Source organism: Acomys russatus, chromosome 23 (assembly GCF_903995435.1).
Source record: "Acomys russatus chromosome 23, mAcoRus1.1, whole genome shotgun sequence".
Taxonomy (NCBI): Eukaryota; Metazoa; Chordata; class Mammalia; order Rodentia; family Muridae; genus Acomys; species Acomys russatus.
In genome coordinates, this window is record NC_067159.1 from 34242093 (window position 1) to 34267118 (window position 25026).

A 25026-nucleotide genomic window follows, 5' to 3' on the forward strand; every position below is an offset into this window, starting at 1 on the left:
ACTGGTTGCAGGCTTTTAAAGGGAAATCTTGTCCCTGGTGCCCATCCCCCAACTTTGTTGCTTCCTGCCTGCCAAGAGGGAAGCAGCTTTCTTGACTGCATGTCCCTGCGGCCATGACATTCTATCTTACCTAAGACCCAAAGCCTTGAGACAGGCCAAGCATGAACTGAAAATTTTGAAACTATGAGCAAAACTAAATCTTTTCTCCTTCTGTGCTGATGTCACAGATATTTTGTCATAGCACTAAGAAACTCACAAGACACCCATCTGTTTTTTCGTTATCTAAGGGATTTTCCAAATATTTTGAAAACAGTAGATAATTCATTTATCCTTGTTGATAAGAATTAGTTTGACTTTTTTTCTATTTTGTATATTTGAGAAATAATTCAATACAACAAGTAAATCTGGGTTAAGTCTGGTGTTACAAGATATAGCTGTGTGATGTTATATTACTGAACATAGCTTGTCATTTTTGTTTGTTTGTTTGTTTGTTTGTTTGGGACAGGATTTCACTGTAGCCCACTTGGGCCTCTTGACTGAGATGACCTTGAACTCTAGATCCTCGTCCTCTCCCAGGTGCTAGGATTACAGTCACATAACACTATTCACGTTAAAACCAGGGTTTCATTCATGCTAGGCCTCAATCAACCTGAGCTGCATTTCCAGCCTTATAGTTAGCTTTTTGTTACTGTAAAGAAATGAATTTAAAAGATTTTTTGGGGGATCATAGTTACAGGTGTTTGAGTCCATAATTATTTGCTGGTTGCCAATGCTGAGTTGAGGCAGCATCTGACTATAGAAATATATGACAGTAAAGCTACTCCCCTCATGCCTGAAAGGGAAAAAGGAGAAAGAGGGGGCTACAAAGATGGCTTAGCAGTTAAGCTCTTGTAGAAGAGCTTTTGGGTTCCTAGCGTCCATATCCAATGGCTCACAACCATCTGTAGCTACAGCTTGATAGGCCCAACACCTCTGACCTCCATGGGTACCAGGACTCACATGCTCATACCCACATATACCTCCCCCATAAACTCAATTAAATGGAGATGAGATAGAGACAGAGACAGAGTGTGTGTGTCTTTGTGTGTTCACAAACAAGCATGCAAGGATGCAAGGCCCTGGGTCCCAGTGTCCCATTTTAGGACATGCCCCCAGTGATGGGATGATCTCCCAGTAAGCCCCACCTCTTAACTTTCCATCACATCCCAATAGCAGCAGACTGGGACCAAGTTTCAATATATAGGTTTTAAAGATATATTCCACATTCAAAGTATAGTATATACTTAAGCTAGATATCCAAATTCAGGGACTGCTTCCAAAGACATAAAACTCTTATTGGAGAATTAAATCTCAAGGCATCATTTTCATTTCTATAAATAATATTACTGTCTATTTTATAAAGCTACTGGAAAATATATGAAATTATATATATTATACTGTAGGGTATTGTATTACAAACTACAAATATTAGATTTTGCTGTTAATAATATTAAAATGTAATATGATCTATATATTGCTAGTTCATTTTCTAAAGAAAATCCTTTATATTCTGTTCTGTATTATGATTTGTCTAAACATTCTAACTTTTTATTATTAAGAAAATGACAATATAATTCCAAATCACAGCTGAAACAAACATTTTATTGGAGTATGAAGTATGCATTGTTTGTCTTTTGCTACTGAAATAGACAGCAAAAGTCTTACAATGTAGGCATTTCTTATCTAAGAAATTCAACTCCACAAGCATTGCTGAGTGTTTACTGTTTGCAATGAAGTTTAAGAAGGGAAGTGAGATGCATTGTCTTAGAACTTTAATTATATTACAATCTACAGATTTTCTGGGATACAGAGTTGTGCAAAGTCAGTGAAAAAAAAGTTTACTGTAGTTTTATATCACTTTCAGTGGTCCATAAGTTTGGGCATCCAGCTTAAGTATACTTGGCTACATATAAGTTTAAATCTTTTATGTCATTCAGTACCTAGATTTTTATGGAAAATAATAAGATGTAAATGGATAGCATACCAACAACTGTCAACTATCAAATGGAACTTTTTATACAGTAGAATTTTTTTTTACAAGCTGAGCATAGTACTGCATGCCTATATTCCCAGCACTTTACGAGGCGGAGGCAGGTGGATTGCTGTGAGTTCGAGGCCAGCCTGGTCTACAAAGTGAGTCCAGAACAGCCAAGGCTACACAGAGAAACCATGTCTTAGAATAAAAATTTTAAAATATCTGTAAAACTACAAGACTAGATGAGAGATGGGAGGTATAAAATAATTACGTAATTTATCAATGTTATTTAGTTATTAGGTGATAGAGGAATCCAACTTGGTCACATACAATTGTTCAATACATAATTTTTGGAGGTGAAAATGTTTGACTCCCAAATTCATGTCAAGGGGTTCCAGAGGCAACTGATAAAAAAACAATTAAAATGCAATGTGTATCTTAAAACAGCCTGCAATACCATCTGCTCTGAGGCAGGAGAACCAAGTTTGAGGCCAGCCTGGAAAGACTGTCTTAAAATAAGAATATAGGAAGGGCTGGGAGAGAGCACGGTGACATCACGCTATGCTGGCAACCCTGCTGATTGAGCTGCCTGAATTCTGGCTCAGTCCCCAGCTCCAGGAGCATCAAAGACAGCATAAAAGCTCAGGTACTATTGAGACACAGCGAATGCCAATCTGAAGTTGCTTGAGAGGCGGATGAACCGCTGAGGGTGGGTATCAGTGCAGAGAAGACAATTAAGCAAGATACATAAAGAAGGATTACAAGGGTGGACTGCCAGGGCCTTCTGTGTCTTACTAAACAATACTCTCGGTGATCGGGAAAAACTAACAGTCAAGAATATGTTGTTCTCAAAAGTGATAAATGCTTGCAATCACATTTGGATCTAATGATCATAAGACGTTGGTGCCTTAAATAATAGATATTATACAACCCTTCAAAAATGTCAATTTAGCAATAGCTCTTCTTAGTCAAGCTGATTTTTAAAAAAAACAATAAAACTCCAGAGATAAATGAAAATACCGTTGGGGGAAACCTAAATGTTAATAATAATTTATTTTCTCACTTTATTTTAGGGGAGAAAATTGTTTCAGAGCTTAGATATTTCTGAAAGACTAAAATTTTTGCTTACTTTGGGTAAGTTTCATGCATTTGGTTATCTTTCCACTATAATATCAATGTATAGAAACTTCTGTCATCTGCATTGAAATATTGTCCTGAAACAGTGAATGCCTGTCTTCAGGTTGCTGCTGATGAGGTAAGCCTCAGAAAGTATCGTGCAAAGTGTCTTTTAAAACATGTAGCAGTTTTCTTTATTCTTAAAGGAACTTGAACCTGCATGGAAAGAAATCTTAGTTTCATGATTTAGCCAAGTAAACTACTTTGTATAATCAAAGTAATAGAATGTAAAACTATACTTCTGACACTGTATCTAAACCTTGAGCTACCTTTACAATGAGACTAGTTGTATATGAAAAACAATCTAAGAAGAATATTCACTTTTTTTTTAAATGTGTATGTGTGTGTATAATGTTTGGAATTTTTAGTAACAAATGTGTAATCTAATTTAGAGTGGAATAAATTAAATGTATGGTAATAAAGGAGAGAAAACTGATGGGACTATTTCATATAAAGCAATAACATATCAGCATTCCAGTAATAGAGTTTAAAAACAATAAAGCCTGTGGAAAGGAGTTAAGTACTCAAAAGAAATGAATTTTAACAGAAGTGGCATAAAATTTTATCTGAATTATTAATTCTTTACAAAGACTAGATAGTACAGTTCTTAAGGAATTTGGGGCACTGTTAAGTGTGGTCTATAGACTGAATTTATACTTTATATCCCCAGAGATATGTGAGTTCATTCTCCAAATCACATGTAATAAAGATAAATTATTCTTGTCATGAAAAAACACAAAACCTTAAAAAAAAATCCCTTGAATTTTTTTCTGTATCTCTGTTTAACTTACTATACTTTTAGTACCTGTGCTTAACTGAATTGAGTGGGTAAGCCTCTGTGTTGTTATCAAAACATGTAAGGAAAGTTAATTTTAAAAAGTTTTAGTAGCTTAAGTGCCAAAACTACATTATGATATTTGGAATTTTTAATTATTGGGTTTTTCCCCAATTATTGTGACAGATTAAAAAACAGTGCTACCTTATCTGCTTCCCTTCCTTCGCAGGCTGTGTGGATGATGCTCTAACAGTCCTGGCTGAGGAGCACGGCTGTCTGGACACTATGAAGGTTTGTAGTGCATCTGTGCGGTCCTAACAGGCCATCTGAGACTAGGTCGCTTCTAAAGAACAAAATTAATCATCTCAGTTTTAGAGGCTGGAAATGTCGTGGTGAAAGTGCCCAGAGGCTCTGTTTTCTAGTGAGGGAGGACACCATCCTCACAGAGGACGAGGTGGATGCGTGAAGTGTATTGATAAGATTCCATTCCCAAGATGAAGGCGTGTGGGACCCAATCACCTCTGACAAGTCACCGCTCTTCTGTTTGTCTGTTTTTTGTTTTGTTTTATTATTTATTAAATCACTTCTTACACCTCTGTCAGTTACTGTTACACACTTTACAACAAAATTTTAGACCCCGTATCTTAAACTCTTAAGTTCTCAGATCTTAACACATCATATTTAGACATTTTAAGCTATTTTGGGACCCTCAAATCTTTAAAAAAAATTTTTATGTTTTATATGTACATGTATAGTATTACACACATATATAATAAACTTCATAAAACAAGAAGAACCATGATCATATTAATGTTACATTCATAATGTTTTGGCTATTTGTATTTGGCAAACTTGAAGAAAATGTATTTCCTATTTTGGTGAGTCTAAAATTCTGAATGTAAAATCAATCTCCATCACGTCTTGTCAGTCATAACCAACTTAAAACATCTATCTAGACCTAAAAACATCTTAACCCCTAAACAACTAAGCTTCATTGTAAAACTAAACTATCTGGTCTTCAACCTCATTGAGACTTGAGAAGGAATAAAATGAATTACCTCGGTAAACAGGAAGTGCAGGCTAGCAGCTTCCAAAGTGAAAAAAATACATTACAGAGACAGTTTACTGCCTGAGCAGTCACCCTAAGCTCTATAATGTTGGAGCATCATTGTCAGCCTTCTGGCCCAGTATATCTGACAGACATATTTGTGAGGCAGGAACTATTGAGGACTTGCTTACCCTGTCTTGGCAGGGTTTGGCTGTCAATTCTGCCTGCATCCAAGCTTGCCCAGTTTTAGGCAGAATTCTGCCTGTGACCAAAACGAGGACATTTTGCCCAGTGGCTGGTTTGCCACATTTGAAGCCATCTCCATAAGGAGGTTCTTTGATGCTCATCATCCTCTTTGAGGAAGACTGAGTGTTGCCAGGAGTTACCTGACTTGTTGTCAATGAATCTTTAAAGTAATAAAAAAAATCTTTAAATGTCATATTCTGTAGGTCTCTGAGGTTTTTTAAGACCTTATTTAACTATTTTACCTTATCTATCTATATAATTATATCTATGTGTTAAACCTAGGATGTATATTCTTGTGATATAAATAGACTAGTAATTGGCATGACCATGATTTGATAAGCTAAACAATTAACTCCTATAACTTACTTATCCTTAACACCCTGGAGTTGTCCATAGCAGCCTGTTTTTTACCAGGAGCCAAACCCTTACAAATAAAAGACTGTCCTTTCCTAGATGCCATTAGCTGTCAATAGTCCACAACCCTGGCTCTATAACTCTTTCCACCCACTCTTCCACAAATGCTCTTTGAGCCTTGCAGAGGGGTGTGACATAGGTATGGACAAGCACTCCATAGTCACATCCTCTCTGTACTTTAACCAGCTTTTACTTTCTGCCTAAACTACCATTCACTGTACAAGGAGACTTCTCTAATGATGTCTGAGAACTGGATACTCTATGAGCCGAGAGAGATGAATTTAGAAGGCAGTACAGTGTTGTGGAAAATATAAATAGTTACTAATGGTTATTACTAAAAACCTGTAATTATTGAGGCAATTTTATTTAACATGCTATCAAACAATAAAAGACACAAATACCTGATAGATTTTAGATAAGCCTTATGTTACCTGGGGCTGGGCAGACATAAACCCCTTAAGCTACCTTGTTACTGCCCAGCCTTACTTCCTATGCCATTACTCTAAGCATTCCTATCTGGGCTAATTCTCATCCAAAAGTCCCCATAAATCCTTGCCCATCTGGGCAGCTTCTCTCCTTGTTAATCAAGAGTAAATTCCTCCTGGCCACATTGTTCTCTCCATGCTAACTTATGGTGGTCCTGCTTCCTTCTCCTCTCTTACCTGTCTCTCTCCTTCCCATGATCCTTCTGTCCCCCAAATCAAAGAAACTTAGCTCCCCCCCTCACCTTTGTCCTGCTCAGGTATATAGGTCTTTTATTTAGCCAATCAGGGATAATTTTGGAGGCAAGGCTACACAACATTACTTGGGGTGTGATTGCTCCTAAAAGACAGCAAGCAGACGACCGACCGACTGCAGGGAGCAAAATAACTAACAATCAAATACAAAGCACCAGACCATGCTGTTACAGTCCAGTATTAATGTCCATTTACTAGAATAATAGAAGCAGGTTCACTCCTGCAGCCTGACCTGAATTTAGGAAGGGGCACAATCAAACCAGAGCAATTTGTTTAGGAAAATCTATCTTCATATCAGGATAAAATAACAAGCTACTAAAGCTATATTATTTTCAGCAGAAGCTGGCTTTTTTCCAGAGAGTGACTGTTAAAATAACTTTTATTCACCTGATGTAATTATTGTCTCAGAGGCCTACTGCCTCCATCTGCTATCCTAGGCCTAGTCCTGGAAGCTTCACCTCCTCTGTAAAATCTAACCTAGGCCTATAATATTTTCAGCCTCTGAGACTTGCTGCTGCATAAGCTCACCATTTCTAGTTTTTTCTGAACTCTGGCTGGCTAGTTCAACTCAGTTGGCTGGCTCAAACTCTTCTCCAAGCTAATTGATTCAAACTGGCTCAGCCAGGTGGTGGTGGTGCATGCCTTTAATCCCAGCACTCAGGAGGCAGAAGCAGGTGGATCCCTGTGAGTTCGAGGCCAGCCTGGTCCACAATGCGAGTCCAGGACACCTAAAGCTACACAGAGAAATCCTGTCTTGAAAAAACAAAAATAAAAAACAAAAAGGAAAAAAAACAAACTGGCTTCTCTTAGCTTCTGACTGAATTGCTCTGTTGACCTTATACTAATTTTGGCAATCTGTTCTAATCTGGCTTCTCCTGCTTCTCTAGCTGACTCTGTTTCCAACTGTGTCTAGTCCAGCTTGTTCTTTCTACAATCTGTCTCTGTAAAAGTCTCCCAGTAAAACTGCCCCTTCCCTTCCTCCCTCTGAACTGCTGTCCCTTTTTAAACTCCTCTCTTTCCATTCTGTTCTCATGAGTTGAACATATCCTATTCTGTCAAATCTTTTGTCACTTTGCCTCTCAATTAGACATTATTTTCAAACATGGCCGCTTCCTCCTACCAACTAACTTCATTGTTTGGGATTAAAGATGTGTACCCAGGGCCTGAGGCACTAAAGGTGTGTGGTATGTCTGCACTCCAGCTAGATCACGTAGACCTAGATCTTCAGATGTGATCCTTTGCCACAGCGGCCATGTTTCTGGATTAAAATTCTTCTACATGTGACAAGTTAATATAAATTTAAATGATTGCCAAATAAAGGTGTTTTAAAATCAAAAGTTATGATATATAAGTGTTTCAGTAAAATACATTTGTAGAATTGATCATCATCTGTCTGTTTTTTATCTTTATTTACCAGGAGCTTCCTGAAAATGTGATAAATATTTTGAAGAAGTGCCTCACCTTCTATCCTTCCAAGAGGTGATTCCTTAAGAGTTTAAGCTGATCCCAAGATTCTTTCCATATAGAGTTGATTTAGTATTTGGTTTGATACTGGTGGACTAAGCGATGATGTTTGTTTGTGTTGTATTTGGTATTATACTGGTGGACTAAGGGGTGATAGCTCCATAGCAGCAGTACATAATTGATACCAGGATTATAAACCTGATTTAAAGTTAACCTTTTGTTAATAAAAGAGGTCAAATAATGTTCAGAAAATTGGCATGTACCAAAAAAATTTCTAATTTATATTATTACCTCAAGAAAAAAATCAACTAAATAAGAACATCAGTGCTCTTAGCTCTGATGATATTTGAGAAAAAACAGAAATTTGTTGTCATTATGTTTTATATACTGAGCTTGGCAGAATGTTGTTTGCAGTTGCTGATAAAAATTGAGGTTTTTTTTTTTTTTTTTTTGACATTTGGCTTTCATTTCATGGTGTCACTTTTTAATTACCCAGCTATTCCTAAGCTTCCTAAGTATAATGCTAGAAAATAATATATTTTAATTTGTCATTAGAAAGTACACCTTATCATGCCATGATAGGGGCAAAGAAACAATATTTCTTTGAATCTGGGGTGTTTTATGAAATGATTTTTGTTAGAGCGTAAGATGCAGACAGTATAACAACCATATAATTCAGCATTGAGTCATTGAGTTGAGGCAGCTAGACTCTGCTGAAGGGAGCTAGCTCCCTTGGTGTTTTTTGTGCTAAGGAGATAGCTAAGACTTTTAACTCCCAACTTTAATTTGTGTTGGGTTTTGTCTGAAAAATTTTATAACTTTTATCCACGCTTAATATTTTAAATGGTCTTTTCCAGGCCAACTCCAGATGAGTTAATGAAGGACCAGGTGTTCAGTGAAGTGTCACCTTTATACACCCCCTTTATCAAGCCTGCCAGTCTGTTTTCGTCTTCTCTGAGATGTGCTGATTTAACTCTGCCTGAGGACATCAGTGACTTGTGTAAAGGTAAAGATGAGCAAAACTTAAGTGATGACAGGAGCCCTGTTTCCAACAGAAGTCCCCAAAATAGTTTATTTTTTAATTAATCAGTAAGAGATAGTACACTAATGGAGGGTTGTGGGCAATACCAGGCAATTAAGAGGTGATTCTACAATATTTCAAATATATGACAGTTTTTAGACTCTAAATTACTAAAATTTTATATAATTTGTGTTAAGTGCTCGCTAAGGTGTGTTATCAGTAGGAAGTCTACATCATCAAGGTATTCTGCCTTGAAGCATGAAGAAGGGAACGTGGAACAAGGGAAGGAATGTGGGGTTTCCTGCCCGTATTCCTTTCTTTCTGTACAGTATAAAAATTCCTGCTCTGTTCTTCTACCATGGGGAGTAAATTTTCAAACTCTACCTTGTCTAGCTCCTTGTGATATAGGAAGCAGGCTTGTGGCTAACGTTGACTAACAGGATCACCGTGGACATGTGCCTGGCATGTGTGTTTCTCCTGGGAGCAAGCAAAGTCCATTCTGAGTGTCGGAAGTATGTCTAGAATTTTGACGAGCTCAGGCCCCTTGACGGTCTTTACGCACAAGCCACTTTTAGGAGAAATTCAACCTGTTACAAAGATGAATCAGAACCTGCTAGTCATGACACACCTGCACACAGACACCCAACTCCAGTGCATCCTAGCCTTCCAGTTTCACTATGGGCAGGAAGGTTGTGTGACCTTCGCAGTCCAGAGCCGTTAGCTTCCTGTGACAAGTCCCCTAACCTGTTATGTGACCTGCTGGAAGGGCCATAGCATGCTTCCCTTCCTCCTTGCTTGTTACACAATGTCATGCAAGGTATTCCTTCCTCTCAGGTCAGTTACGTGTCAACTAACTTCTACTGAGGACAAGTCATCTAAGGAAAAAAGCAGTCATCCAGCCATATTCCAAACTGGTTCTGTTTTCCCCTCCCATTGCCAGAAGTGCAGGCAAGTTTCTCCAGTACTTACTGTGAAGAACTGGCCAGGCTCCTAGTCATAAAATTCACAGACATTCCAGAGTCCCTATATAACTGCACCTCTTGGGACTTCAAACTTGTCCACTCTGAGCCTGCAGCGACTCAGCAATCACAGCTCTGCTTTTACTGTTAGAGTTCTGGTTTCTGGGATGATTTTCTGCCCTGTGACTCCCTGCACATCCTCCTGTCTGCTTCTCCAGTCTCGTGGGTAGAAGTTTGTCTCCTCACCATTACCTTTCTTATGGTTCTTACATAAGATTTCAGTCTCCTCTGTTACATTGTTAGGCAGAGTAGCAACTTGCAGCGTCCTTCCCACAGAACTGATAACCTGTTCCTCAGCTACCTCTATTAGAACGTCAGCTATTACCACTGTCGGCTATTAATACATACAAAAATGCAATCGTAATGTGAATAATTTACTATTAATAGACATAGACAATGATTATCTGGCGGAGAGATCTATTGAGGAAGTTTACTACCTTTGGTGTTTGGCTGGAGGGGACCTGGAGAAGGAGCTTATAAACAAGGAGATTATTCGATCCAAACCACCTATCTGTACTCTCCCGAAGTAAGTAAATCTCCACTAGTAACAGCCTAAATCCTTGGTTGATTTTTAGTTTCATTTCTTTTGGTATATATTGTAGTTCAGAGAACTTGGAAGCACTTAGAACTCTACACCTCATTGGATGGGGTAGAATTTGTAATTGCAGAGTTCTCATCAATATTTTTATTTCTTATAAATATTGTCTTATGAAAAATCATTGGATTTATTATTTATTTGAAAAGCATGTGATATTAATAAAAGGTATATATATTAGAGCAGTTATTTTCCAAACATAAATAAGATTGTTGTTCATAGAGAAACATGAATGTGTATTTCCTGAGCTTTCATAATCTAGGAAAATTTTGATTAGAAATATATTAGTTACTTTTTTATTGCAGTGATAAAATACCATGACCAAAAAGCCAGTCAATAGAAGAATGGGTTTATTTTAGCTTACAATTCAGAGGGAGAGTGCCTAATAGGTGAAGGAAAAAAAGGAGCAGGAAACATGTCACATTGTCTATTTTACACAGGAACACTGCATGGAGAGACAGAGAGAGAAGAAGGGGGGGGGAACAAATGAACAAATGAAGTGACGAAATAAAACCCCAGAGCCCCCAGTGATGCACTTCCTCCTCCAAAGCTGCAGCTGCGAACAGTGCCCTAAGTTTCCCACACAGCTCCATAACTGAGCACATGAGCCTGTGGGGAGCGCTCCTCACTCAAACCACCATAGTAAATAACTGTGGAAATTATCTGACAATTATTAATTTTTGTTAAATTTTTAGATAGACTATTAGTTTTAAGCATTCCCATTTTTTTTTAATTATCTTTTATTTTTGAACTGGTTTTCAAGCCTAGGACCTTACATGTGGAGCGAGGCAAGTATTCTGTTACTAAGCTGCATTAGCTCTTTCTATCATTTTTAAGCAGTTTCTGGATGTTAATTTCTATTATGCCTCTTGCCCATTGAGTTAAATATGAAATCAGACATAAATTATAGAAAATTTAAAATGATTTGAATGATAGATTGTAAAAATGGGCTTCTGAAATTCTAAACCAAGTTTTAAGCATTTACTGTTCTTGTTCTGAGAACCTACCCACCTGTGTGCCTTTTCTTGTTCTTCTTTTAGCTTTCATTTAGAAAACTGTTCTCAAAAGTCATTTGAATAGTGTTAGACACTCATTGACAGCTGCCTGTGCATGAAGACATTGCAAACACACTTCTGCTTCCTGTGTGCTTTGTGTGTCTTCTAATCTCATTTCTGCTCCTGTGGCAAAGACCCAGGCTGAGATCATCTCAGGGGAGGATATGCTTGTTCTAGCTTAGTCACAGTCCACCATTGAGGGAAATCAAGGCAGGAGCTCAAAGCAGAGCTGGACGGCACAGTATTGCCTCTGCCTAGGAAACTCACTCACAGACAAGAAGCACAGAAGGAAGCATGTGAGATGCTGCCTGCTCACTGGCTCGAAGCCTAGCTTATATCCAGCTAGCTTCTCACATAGTTCAGGGCTACCTCCTGCGGGATGATTCCTTCCACACCGTGCTGGGCACTCTTGCATCAATTAACAATCTAGAAAGTCCAGACTGTTAGCAATTCTTCAATTGGGGCTTTGCTTTTAGATGACTTTAGACTAGAGATTCTCAGTTTTCTTAATGCTGTGACCCTTTAATAAAGTTCTGTATGTTATGGTGACCCCCGACCATGAAATTATTTTGTTGCTACTTCATAACTGTAATTTTGCTACACAGGAGAACATCAGTAGTATGTGCCTGGAGTAGAACAGCCAGAAAAATAGCTGTACTAACTGTGTATCTACAGCCTCCACATACTATAGCAAAATATAAATGCTTGTGTTTTCCAATGACCTTAGGGGACCCTGTGAAAGGGTTGTTCGAGTCTCCAAGAAGTCATGACCCACAGGTTGAAAACCACTGCTCTAGTCCTGTCAGTGACAGCTAAAGCAAGCCAGTGCAGCCTATGCCAGCTTTATAATGAATCAAGGGATACATAAAAGTCAGCCTTGTTTGGGGAAACTTCAGCTAGCAGTTACATTTTCTGAAGCTTTGTTTTTTAATACAAGGTCTCATGCAGCCCATGCTGCACTTGAACTGACTGTGTAACTCACTGATATCCTGCCTCCACCTCCCGAGCACTGCCAGCCAGGCTTGTGTACGGTGCTGGCCTTGTTTCTCAAAATTAACTGTCTAGTCTGATGAGATTGTGACAGGAAATTTTATTTTTAGAAGAAATAAAATTAGATGTTTTATGATAATTATAACAACTGTTTATTTTATTTTCTGTTTTTTTTTTTTTTCTTTAAATTTTAGTTTTCTCTTTGAAGATGGTGAAAGTTTTGGTCAAGGCCGGGATAGAAGCTCACTCTTAGATGATACCACTGTGACATTGTCCTTGTGCCAGCTAAGAAACGTAAGAATGGAAGTTTACCAACTATGCTTTATATTTTTTAAAACATAAAACCTTAAAGATAACTCACAGCACTTTGCATCCATGCCTGATTTCCTGATACACAAGAGAGTGTCTCTAGGGTGTGCCTGGAGCAGAACTGCCAGGAACTAGCTGTGTAAACGGTAACTTCAGCCTCCACACACTGTCTCACTGTTCCTGGTAGTGTTGTCTTTTCATCACCATTGAGTAAGTCTTCCTATTTCTCCACTTGGTAAAACATGATACTGTATTTTAAGCAATTCTTGTTGATCGGATTCTGATGCTTTAAAATGCATGCTAATCAGAGTTGCCTGATTGGAGTGCAGTTACGAATTTCAGCTATTATTTTACTGTTCTGTACATTACAAGGTCGGGTACTTCATCGGTATTTCTAAGTGCGTTCTCATTTAAAAACTTTAAAAAATATATCCAAGAAATTGAGACTTCACTGGCTATATTTCATGCAAATGCTTTTAAAGACTATATAGGAAAGCACCTCTTTTTTAGTAATCTTTAATGAATGAATATATTTAAAAGTACCTCTTTAATCATCATTCTTAATATAATTTTATTAAATTATTTTACATATACATTTATATTATTACACATATATATAATAAACTACCTATAGCAAGAAGAACCATGACACAATCAAGAATTATATAAATGTTACATTCTTAGTGTTTTGGCTATTTGTATTTGACAGCCTTGAAGAAAACATCTTTTCTATCTTGGTGCAGCTAAAATTCTGACTGTAAATCAATCTCCATCCCATCTTGTTACTATCAATTTAAAACCTCTATCTAGACCTCAAAGTATCTTAACCCCTAAACAACCAAGCCTTATTATAAAACTGAACTACCTGGTCTTCAACCCCATCAGAGACTTGAGAAGGAATAAGGTTGATAACCCTGAGTAGACAGGTTAGTAGCTTCCCAAATGAGAAGATGAGAGACAGTTTGCTGACGGAGAAGTCACCCAAAACTCTCTATAACATTGGAGCATCATCTTCAGCCTTCTGGACCAAAATATCTGACAGACATATTTGTGAGGCAGGAACTATTAAGGATTTGCTTACACTGTCTAGGGAGAGTTTGGCCGTCGATGCTACCTGCATCCAAGCTTGCCCTTTTTTAGGCAGTATTCTGTCTGTGGCAAAAACAAGGGCATTTTGCCCAGTGGTTTGTTTGCTGCATTTGAAGCCATTTCCATAAGGAAGTTCTCTGATGCTCAACATCCTCTTTGAAGTAGGCTGGGTGTTGCCAGGAGTTAACCTGTCTCATTGTCAGTGAATCTTTAAAATAATAAAAACAGTTTTAAATGTCATATTCTGTAGGTCTCTGAGGTTTTTAAAGACCTTGTCCAACTATTTTATGCTATATTTCTATAAAATCATGTCTATCTTTATACCTAACATATATATTCTTGTGATAAAAATAGACTAATAATTGATATGAACATGATTTGATCAACTAGCAATTAACTCGTATAATTTATTTATCCTAAACAGCCTGCAATAGCACTTTCAAAGTATTGGAAATAAACCTTGTATTATAATTGAGTTATATGGGCACAATACCTCATGTTAGAGTAGAAATATATATATAATGTGTGTGAAGAATAATCTTACATTTGAATTCTATACCACTATATGTAAAAGTAAACTTATTTTGCATCTATATACAAAATTCTATACCAGTGAATTAAAAATAACCTTGTGAGTGACAATTGGGGCATCAAGTTGAGGAGTAGATTCACTAATCTGCTTTTTGTTCTATCTTTCCTATATATTTCTATATTCCCCCTTCTTCCTTTTCAACCCCTATTGCCAAACCTAAGAATGGAAGATAAAGGAAAAGAGAGACATCTCTGAGTCTAACCAGATTTTCTCTCTAAATAAGACCAATAACAACTTGTAACCAACTCCCATTGATAGTAACCCTCTATAGCCCAAGAAAGCAACCAAAAACCTACCCGACCCTCCTTAAAGGAAATGGGGCATCATTCTCTTAGGGTTTCTTCTGGCTGATTTGAAACAAATAATGCCTTTATAGGGGCCCAAAGAAAATTGGAGAAATGGTTAAACAGGCTAGGAATAGCATTTGTGGCCCAGTTTCTAAATATTGAGAAATTCCATACTTAATTAGAGTCCTGTGTGAGACATTCTGAAATGCTAGATGAATTGGGATTAGAAGCTTTCTTTAAAAGTGTCCTGGGAGCTGTCCTGTTCTGATGAGGAAGAGCAGTTGAAGCGCTTGGTGCTGGAACATGAAGGATGCATGATGTCAGTGTCTAGCATGCGGAGAGGAATGAATCCGTCAGGTCTGTTCCAATGTCAGTGTCCAGTTCTTTTGTTCTGAAAGCATATAATTTCTCACACACATTATACAATCCTAAAATTATAAGTGTAAAAGGTGTCTGTGATGCACAGAACAATTCAGGCTGGTTTTCGGCCCTTTGTATGAGCAGAAAAAAGACATCTGTAAATCTCCATTCATGCCATATGAAGAATGGCATCTAATAATAATTCATAGGGGTTCTGGAGCCAACAAGATGCATTGTCTATGCCTAGACAGTCATGTCTCAGCCAGTCTCAGAGCTATTCCCATATAGTGGGATTAGAAATATAAATTACCTGCTTGTTCTGCAGTTTAAATTCTTCACATCCCAATTGTATCCCTCCCAACCCCCTCCCTCTCTTATTAATATAATTTTAAATACCTCATATGTTTATATTTTCTATTACTGTTTGTAATTTGGTGTTCTATATGATGAAATGTTAGGAACACCCCCTTAGAGAGAAACAGGGAAGTCCTTGCTGTGTATAATCCTTGTCAGAGTGCAGTATGTGTGCATGTTCATGAAACAAACTAACCCTTAGACGCTTAGACTCGATCGTTTACTTCTTTGTGCTGTTGTAAATTTCTAATTTTTACATTACTATTCTTTCTAAGTAGGTGTTACTCTCGCTACCCAATATAATGATTTATAAATATTTTGTTTTTACATTCACAGAGGTTAAAAGATGTTGGAGGAGAAGCATTTTACCCATTACTTGAAGATGAGTGAGTATATGTTTCCTCAGTTGACATTTTCCCATTTCTGTTAGATTAATAAGAAATTATAGATTTTAAATAGAACAATTATAAAATAGTACTTTAATATTGTTTGTCAGTATTTTTACTTTCATTGTTTCTTTACAGCCAGTCAAATTTACCTCACTCAAACAGCAATAATGAGCTATCCGCAGCTGCCACCTTGCCCTTAATCATCAGAGAGAGGGATACGGAATACCAGCTCAACAGAATTGTCCTCTTTGACAGGCTATTGAAGGTAGGAATTCTAGCATGTCAAGCAGTAATGATGGTCTATAAGAGCCTTTTTTTAATGCTGTTAATTCCTCATTGCTTGAAATTATGAGTAAAGAAATGCTTACAATCTATTTTCTTTTAGCTTCTCTAGCGTATAGAATTGATGGAATTCCAAAGATGATAATATGCTAAAGATCATTAGACAAAGAATTAACCTAAGGCATAAAAGTCAATAGGAAAAGGTACCAATATTGATATAAGGAGAGTATAAAACGTAAATACAATTAGTCAACAACTATACTACACTCACCTTGACCAGGAACAATAATGAGCAGTTTAAGTGAGATATTCCTTCCACATTGTTAACGAGACCAGCATGGGCTTATGAGACTGGGCTGCTCCATTTAAAACAGACTGGCAACATTTTGCAAAGCAATTTTAAGGTGTATTTCAAGTAGCTAAGACATAAATATCCTGTGCACTAATAATTATCTTCTAGAAATCCCTTCAACTTACAGATTTATAGAGGACACATGTGCTAGTCATACAAGAAGCACGGTCGCATATGCTCAGCACATACCGTCTGTACCACTAGTTTCTAAGGTTCTTATACCCATTGATCATATATAACACTAGAACCCTGGTTTCCAGTCACTTCCAGTCTTCCCAGAGCACAAAACAAATAAAGATGACTAAGAACAGGTAGAATGAACTCCTGTTTTTAATTTTATCACTCAGCTTTTGGAGATGGCTGGTGGTGGAGTCATCTCTTCATTATAAATATAAAACCAGACCCAGTGATTATTAATCTTAGAAGTGTATTAAAGGACACTTCAACTGTATCACCAATTATATATTACAAAGTGTGCAGACTAGAATATGACACCTGTTTATGTGAGACATTTTTATTTCTTGCTTTGATACTATTTTTTAATATAGAAAATTTTTATGATGATGATGATAGTGTGTGTGTGTGTGTGTGTGTGTGTGTGTGTGTGTGTGTGTGTGTGATGTATATGTGGCCACCTACACCAGAGTGTGCATGTGGAAACCAGTAGGCAACTTTGTGGAGTCCGTTCTCAGCCCTGATCCTAGCTCCCATCTCTTTGCTTCCTTATTCCACATTAACAAGTAGCTGCTGTCTACTCAAACCACCAACCTGCCTTTCCCACTGTGATGGATGGTATTGCCTCAGCCCTGGAGTCAAGCAGATTCCCTTAGTTGTTTCTGTTAGGCATTGTCAGGGGTGGGGAAAGTAATACAATCAGACAGGTCTATAAGACATTGAGGAAATTCTATGTTGTTGCCCATAATGGCTGTGCAACGTGAGTTTGGCACCCACCGTGTGCCTCAGTAGAGTGTGCATAGTAACCAAGAGGTAAAGTGCTTCTTTGTGCTTTCTGCATTTCCCCAGGGGCTGGTGATGCTGGATGTTTTTCAGTGTCCAGTGCCTATGTCCAGAGCTTCATTTGAGAGCTGTCTGCTTAGATCTACTGATATTTTGGGGTTTGTTTGTTTGTCTGTTGACTATCAAGGCTTTGTTTTCCTTGCTATATTCTGGATAGCAACTCTGTGTCAGTTGTAAAGCTTGCCAACATTTTCTACAGTTCTGTAGACCATTTCTTAATTTTATGTACAATAGCTTTTGTCTTGATGTATCCATTTTTCCTTCTGTTTTATGTACTTTTAAGATAATTTCATAAAAAAATTTTTTGTTAAGTCCAATATCCCTACATGTTTTCTCTGGTATTTTCTTCTAGCTATTTTACATTTCCTGACCTTACATTTAGGTGTGGGCTCTAATTTGAGTTGGTTTTTGTAATCAGTGAGAGAAGAGTCTGGTTAGTCTGGTTTCAGGTTGTTTTTTGGTTTTTGTTTGGTTTGGTTTGGTTTGGTTTGTTTCACTTTGTTTTGTTTTTTGTTTTGTTTGTTTGTTTTTCTTGTGGATATCTAATTTTCCTAACCTGTCTATTGAACACTGTTCTGTGGATGCCTAAGTTTGTGTCCTACTTGCTGTTCTGTTCTATTGCTCCATGTCAGTTTTCATATTCGATACCGTGATTTCATTACTGTTGTAGTAATTTCGAAGCAAAGAATGTAATGTATTGTGCTCAAAATCGGTTTGCTTTTATTTTTATTCACTTTTTAGGATTGTCTGTTCTCATTCTATAAAGAATATCATTGATGTTTTGGCAGAGATTACTTTAATCTGCAGATTGTGTTGGAGTGTCTGTTTATACATTCTAGCAATATTTAATGATCAATCCATGAATCTGAGACATTTTTTCACCTTCATGTGTCTTCTTCATTATCTTTCCTGGGTTTTAGATTTTATGATTTGTGTATTTGTTTGTGACAGGCGTATATTATGTAGCCTAGGCTGGCTTCAAGCTCATCATCCTCCTGTCTTATCGTTCTGAGTGCTGGGATGACAGGCATATGATACCATTCTCAGCCATTCGCTTTGCTTATTCAGTTTTATAGAATCCGTATAGAACTATTTCATGAATTAGTTTATAAAGTAAAATGTATAAAGTATAGTATGTAGTTCCTTTCTTTTTCAGATACTTCATTATTAATATAATGAAACTGATTTTTGTCTTGATTTCATATACTGCACCTTCACTAAGTTTATCCATTAGTTGTAGTGCAGCTTTGGAGGAATCTTTTGGTTTTGTAAATATAGATCATGTTTCTATAAGCAGTTTGTATGGCCTTTGTTTCTTTGTCTCGCCTGATTGCTGACTGGGAATTCTGTAAGATTCTGGATAGAAAGAGTGAGGTGAACATCTCTGTCTTTTTCCACATCTTAGAAAGAATGTGCTCAGCTTTTCTTGGCATGGAATGATGTTAGATGTGCACTCGCTTGTTCATATGGTCTTTATTATACTGTGGTACATTCTTTTCCATCTAATTTATAAAGACTCTTTTCATGGAACTGGTGGTGGATCTTGTTAAATTGTTTCTATTGATAACATGATACTATTCTTCACTGTGTTAATATTGTGTATCCCATTGTTGCTTTGTGTGTGGTGAGCGGTCCCTCTGATGAATCCCGCTGGACTATGGTGAGTGTATGGGATCCCAGCTTAGAGTTTTGTGTTGAAAATGTGTGCTTTGTATTCACTAGGGATGCTTGCCTATGGTTTTCTTGTCTAGTTTTGGTATGGGGCGATGCTGTGCTCTAGAATTTGTTTAAACAAGTTCTCCTACTCATATTTAAAACAGTTTGAGATTGAGAATTAGCTTTATCTAGGCATTTGCTAGTATTCAAGCTTCTAGTTCTAGACTTTACACTGAGTGGGATATTTTTTACTATGGATTCAGTCCTGATAACCTATTTTTGGTCTGTTCAGATTTCAAATTTGTTCATCATCCTGTCTTTAAAGGGTATGGGCCCACTTTGGACTTTGTCCATTTCTTCTAATTTGTCAAAGTTATTAATTATAGTTGTTCCTGTTCTTTTACAGTCACTTGTATTTCTGTGGTGTCTGTCATACATCTTTTTTTTACTCTGATTTTATTTTAATCTTTTCTCTGTTTTAATGGATTGGTTTCTTATTTGTGTGTCTGTGAGAGAGTCTAGTGCATGCTATATGTGCACGACGTGTGTGCAGTGTCTACAGAGGCTGGAAAAGAGTACTGGAGCCCCTGGGACTGCAGCTGTAGGCAGCTGTGAGTCATCGTGCGAGTGTTAGGAACCAAACTTGGTCCTCAGAAAGAGTAGAAAGTGATCTTTACCACTGAACCATCTCCATTCCCCTCTTTGCGCTCTCTTCTTCTAAAATATAGCTAAGGGTTTATTAATTTTGTTTATTTTTAAGACATCTTATTTATCTTTTCACTGTTTTGTGGACTCTATCTCGTTTATTCTTGTTCTAATGTTTTTCATTTAATTTCTTCTTCTAATTTTTAGTTTGGCATTTCTCTTTTTCTAGTTCCTTTATATAGATTGTCAATGTGAAATGTTTCTGCTTGTTTAATGTAGTTACTGATTTCTGTGAATTTCCTTTATAGAGATAATTTTTACTGTATCCTATAGGTTTTTGGTATGTTGGTTTCATTATTTTTTGTTTCAGAAAGTTTTAATTTCTTTTTTAATATATATATTTATTAATTTATTTGTATTTCATCTCAATTGTTAGCCCATCCCTTGTGTCCTCCCATTCCTCCCTCCCTCCTGCTTTCCCCCTACTCCCCTCCCCTATGACTGTGACTGAGGGGGTAATTGGATCCATTGATAGTTCAGAAGTATACTATTGAATTCCCATGTATTTGTGTTAATTTCAGACTTTTTTGGTGATTGCTTTGTAGTTTTACTGTAATGTTGTTGGTAAATATTCATGAAATTGTTTTAATTTTGACTACTTTTATCTTATTATAGGCTTATCCATATAAAAAAAATCAAATCTGGAAAGAAGCAAGAGTTGACATCCCCCCACTTATGAGGGGTTTAACCTGGGCTGCTCTTCTGGGAGTTGAGGTAAGAGAACTCGCAGGCTGGAAACTGATGGGATGTGTGTAGAAGGACTGTAGAGTGTGGAGTGCTGCCTGCTGCAGGGACTCAGACTTATCCTCTGAATGCCTGGGAGGATGTGGTAGTGGGTTATGAGTTCGAGGTTAGCCTTGAATACACGAGGGAATTCTATCTCAGAAAAAACTATAATGCTTTACATCTTGCTTCACTATTTTTCTATTAATAGAAAATTATATATTGAAATATTAATATCAAAGTATTTGACAATTTTAAATTAAAAAAATACTTGAAAAGAAGAGAATAAAAACTACAATTCTATTAATGTACCCAAAAAAATATGGAGTCTGTTTTGTGTTGGCTAACTGTTCCTTGGTATGGGCCCTGCCCTGTAGTGTGGCCTCAAATATTTTTAATCTCTTCGTTTTGTTTTGTTTTTTAAGACAGAGTTTTTCTGTGTCGCCTTCGTTGTCCTTCACTTGCTTTGTAGACCAGTCTGGCCTCAAACTCACAGAGAACTGCCTGCCTCGGCCTCCCAAAGTGCTGGGATTACAGGTGTACAACACTGCACCTGGCTATTTTTAATTTTCACATGCCTCTGTTGGCAGGATTTTTTTCTTTATTCTTGATTCTGTTAATGAGAGTCTATAAATTTCTTTGAATTTGTTTGGTTGCTTTACAAGGCTACCTCTTGTCCCTTACCACATAATAATAATTAGTACTATAGAAGTATATTATACTTAAGTCCAGAGAGACTTCCACTGTCAGATTTTCCAAGCCTGTTATTATTAATAGATTTCCCAAAGAAATTGATCTTGGCTTTCTCTACCACTATAGAAGTCGTAAAAATAAGAACTTTTTCCTGTATGATACTATAGCACATGGTCTAAATTTAAAATAGTGTGCTCACAGGTTGTTTGTTAATGAGCCGAATGTTTCTGCAATTACAGCATATCCACCCTAGCCCACATGTTCCTGGTACTATCATTCTGCTTAACAGACCATTTTATTTGCTTTACCAACTTTAACAGAAATATTTATGATAAGATAACCTTCTAAAATAAGATTTTCTTCATGAAATTTTGATTTATGAGTTAGTAATGCATAGAAAACAACATTTTGTGTCCTATAAAATCACCCGTCTCCTTTGGGTACATATCATTCAAAGAGGTTTTTTTCCTTGGTTGTTTTTGTTTCTTTTTAAGGCAACATCTCACTGTGTTGCCATGGTGTTACCTGCTTCTTCTTTTTGGGTGTTGGGACTAAAGGTTTGCATCAGCACACTAGGTAAAGGTCTACCTCACCCGGATGGCAAATGTCACTTACCATAGACCTTCCTCATACATGGTCAAAGATGTAGGGAATTTCTAAGCTGTGGTCTAACTTCAGTTTAAATGTACCTCTCCATATTTAAGTAGGTCTTCTGGCTTTTCCGTTTAAGCAGCAGTAATCCAAAAATTTGAAATCTAAAAGCTCTGAGTATTGACATCTTGCTGAAGAAACAAATGGGATTTGCATTTTTAGATTAGAGATACCGTACGAGTAAATTTTATGCAAGTATTCTAAATTTAGAAAAACTATAAAATTAAAATGCTTAATATCCCAATATGTTATTGTGTACTACCACTTTTATTAAGGATATAATAAATGTATTCTTTTGTTTTTTGCAGGGAGCTATTCATGCCAAGTATGATGCAATTGATAAAGACACTCCAATCCCCACAGATAGACAAGTAAGGTGTTCCTAAGGTCGTTCTGCCAGTTCGTTAGCTATTAAAAGGGTTTGAGGAAACACACGTCCTTTCATTGTGAATACTCGGCCACTGCCCGATGTGTGTTAGTAAAGAGTTTCTCTTACGCTCAGAAACTAATGGGCGATGTCCCAAAGGTGTCTTTAAAACTCAAGAACTTTTATCAATGATTATAAAGGTGAGATGTACCGAAGCAGTCTCTTCCCGTGTCTGTGGGATCATCGGTTACAGTTGTACCCTCCTTTGCTGCTCACAGATTGAAGTGGACATTCCTCGCTGTCATCAGTATGATGAGCTGTTATCATCACCAGAAGGCCATGCAAAGTTCCGGCGTGTACTGAAAGCGTGGGTGGTTTCGCATCCTGACCTTGTGTACTGGCAAGGTAACTTCAGTTACTAGGAGTTTACTTCACATCTTTTCTCTTTCATTTTGAGGCAAAGAAAACCACTAAAATTCTAGTGTATTATTGAACTTGGTCTAAATGCTTTGAAGATATTATTTTACATGTTATTTAAAAGTAAGCAAATTGTTGTGGCATTGATAGGAAAGCAGAATCTAATCCAGTGGAAACAATTTTAATATTATCAAAACAGCGAAACAACTTATGGCATGAAAGATGTTAGGCTATTTGAGAGTGTCCCTACTCAAGTATCCCTAATATGTGATTGTCGTAGTTCTTGCCTTAAATTAGTCACCTTATTTGTTTCCTTTTTCCCCCATGTATCTTTAACGTCTCTAGTTTTCCATTATTATCTGCATGATCATTAATTCATAAACTAGAAACTTAATCAATCCAACCCTATTTTTGTGTGTTTTGTTGTGAGCAGTGGTTTGGGTTTTGTTTTTGAGTTTAGTGTTGTTTGCTGGCCACCCTTGAAGGTATGATTATTTTTTACCCAGCACACCTTTCATAGTGCATTTCCTCCTAACCCGTTATTATGTACATTTTCTGTGTTCTTTCAGCATGAAAGCAGATGAATAGCACTATTATCAATAAAATAAATGAGTTTGTATATTTCTCTTAATTTTAAAGTTTTTTTCATAAGCCTGGAGGAAAAAAAGCTTATATGGCAAAGATCCATCTCTTAAGTGAGTGGACATACCTAAAGAGGGCAAATAACCACAAATTCACATATTTTGGGGTCAGAATTGTGACTATATCCAAAGCCCTCTCACATATTTGCGTGTCACTGTTGCTGTGCTGCTCTTTGCCTGGCAATCATACTGATGGTAGTAATAACCGATTTGTTTTGGACACTGGTGCTATGTCAGACCCTATTGCTTATTCTACATAATAACCTCTGGCAGAACACACATGTGTGTAGATGTACTACAGTGCTTGATATATTTGGAAGAAATGCAAGAGTAGAGTCTAAGGTTCTGCTGCAGTGCTGCTGTTTACTCTTTTGCTTCGCCTTGTCGCCATCAGGTCTGGACTCACTCTGTGCTCCATTCTTATATCTAAACTTCAACAATGAAGGTAAGCTTTTTTTTTTTTAATTGTTGAGTGATCATCATGCATATTATTCTTAAATATCAGGCTCAAAATTAAAAGTTTTGTCTTAAAATTCTTAAATTTTACCTTGCACATATAAAATATTATGAAGTTGTGTTAATTTCCATTAATGGGTAAAAATAATTAATTTAGTATTGAAGGGTATTCCTTATCACCAGGCCACATTTAACAGTTTGGTGGGAATTGGGCTGATTCTGCTAAATTTATTTATGCACTTTAATGACCATTTTATGGATCTTCTGGAGAAGATTTTGACTTTTCTAGAGATTACTGTTAAAATATATTTTCTAAATAATTTATAAACCAGTTAGTATTGGCTAGGTTTCTCCCTTATTCTGTATTGTACACATATTATTCCAAATGTACCTGTTTAATGATGCTGCCCTAGCTCCTTTCTGAACTTAGGCAACGTGCTGTTCACTAGGAAATTGAACCAATGTGTGCTTTGTTCTCCTGGACTAGTACCCATGTGCTAGTGCTGCCAACCTGTGTTTGACAGTCTTTTTTTAATGGCAGGTATTTTGTTTTCCATCCTGTTTTAGGATTTTTTCTGGTAGATTTTTAAAGGTACTTTGTTAGATTTGATGGAATAAAATTTAGAGTTCTAAATTAAATTAGTTGTCAGGTATGATATCCTATATTATATAGATATCGTACCCCAGGATCTCCATTTTTCATATTCTATCATATCATAAGCAACAGAAAAGTCTGGAATTGAGTAGAGATGGCATAATCTCCAAAAACCTAGACTTCTCTCTTTGAATAAGCTTGTGGTACTCTGCTATAACAAGCTCACTTGCTAGTTTGCACTTGGCTTTTTCTGGGATTACTTAGGTATATCTAATTATATGTCATGGTCTAAGAGTAATGAGAGTAATAGAATAGAATATATACTAGAAGGTACAGCTTATAACTAGTATTCCTAAATCCAGGAACGTTGCTTGTATCAACATTCAGGATTATGAGGTTCCTGTACTTCATTAGTAATTAGTGCTTAGAAATTTAAAAAAAAAAAAAAGTTGAGGCAATTAAGATTTTATTATTGTAAAATAATGATTGCCACAGCAATTTTAAATTGAAGTTAATGGAATGTTTATCTTTAGTGTC

General features: G+C 36.8%; 1 protein-coding gene across 2 annotated transcripts in view; it reads left to right on the forward strand.

The window, feature by feature from the left end:
- Window positions 1-25026, forward strand: part of Tbck (TBC1 domain containing kinase) — a 145171-nt gene that overhangs the window by 31903 nt on the left and 88242 nt on the right. For both annotated transcript variants that reach the window (XM_051165504.1, XM_051165503.1), the window contains exons 7-18: window positions 3088-3148; window positions 4195-4256; window positions 7828-7889; window positions 8732-8880; window positions 10302-10440; window positions 12749-12848; window positions 15882-15931; window positions 16070-16199; window positions 20562-20660; window positions 22322-22384; window positions 22659-22785; window positions 23833-23883. In XM_051165504.1, coding sequence (XP_051021461.1) covers window positions 3088-3148; window positions 4195-4256; window positions 7828-7889; window positions 8732-8880; window positions 10302-10440; window positions 12749-12848; window positions 15882-15931; window positions 16070-16199; window positions 20562-20660; window positions 22322-22384; window positions 22659-22785; window positions 23833-23883 — 1093 coding nt within the window. The remainder of the gene's footprint in view (window positions 1-3087; window positions 3149-4194; window positions 4257-7827; window positions 7890-8731; window positions 8881-10301; window positions 10441-12748; window positions 12849-15881; window positions 15932-16069; window positions 16200-20561; window positions 20661-22321; window positions 22385-22658; window positions 22786-23832; window positions 23884-25026) is intronic.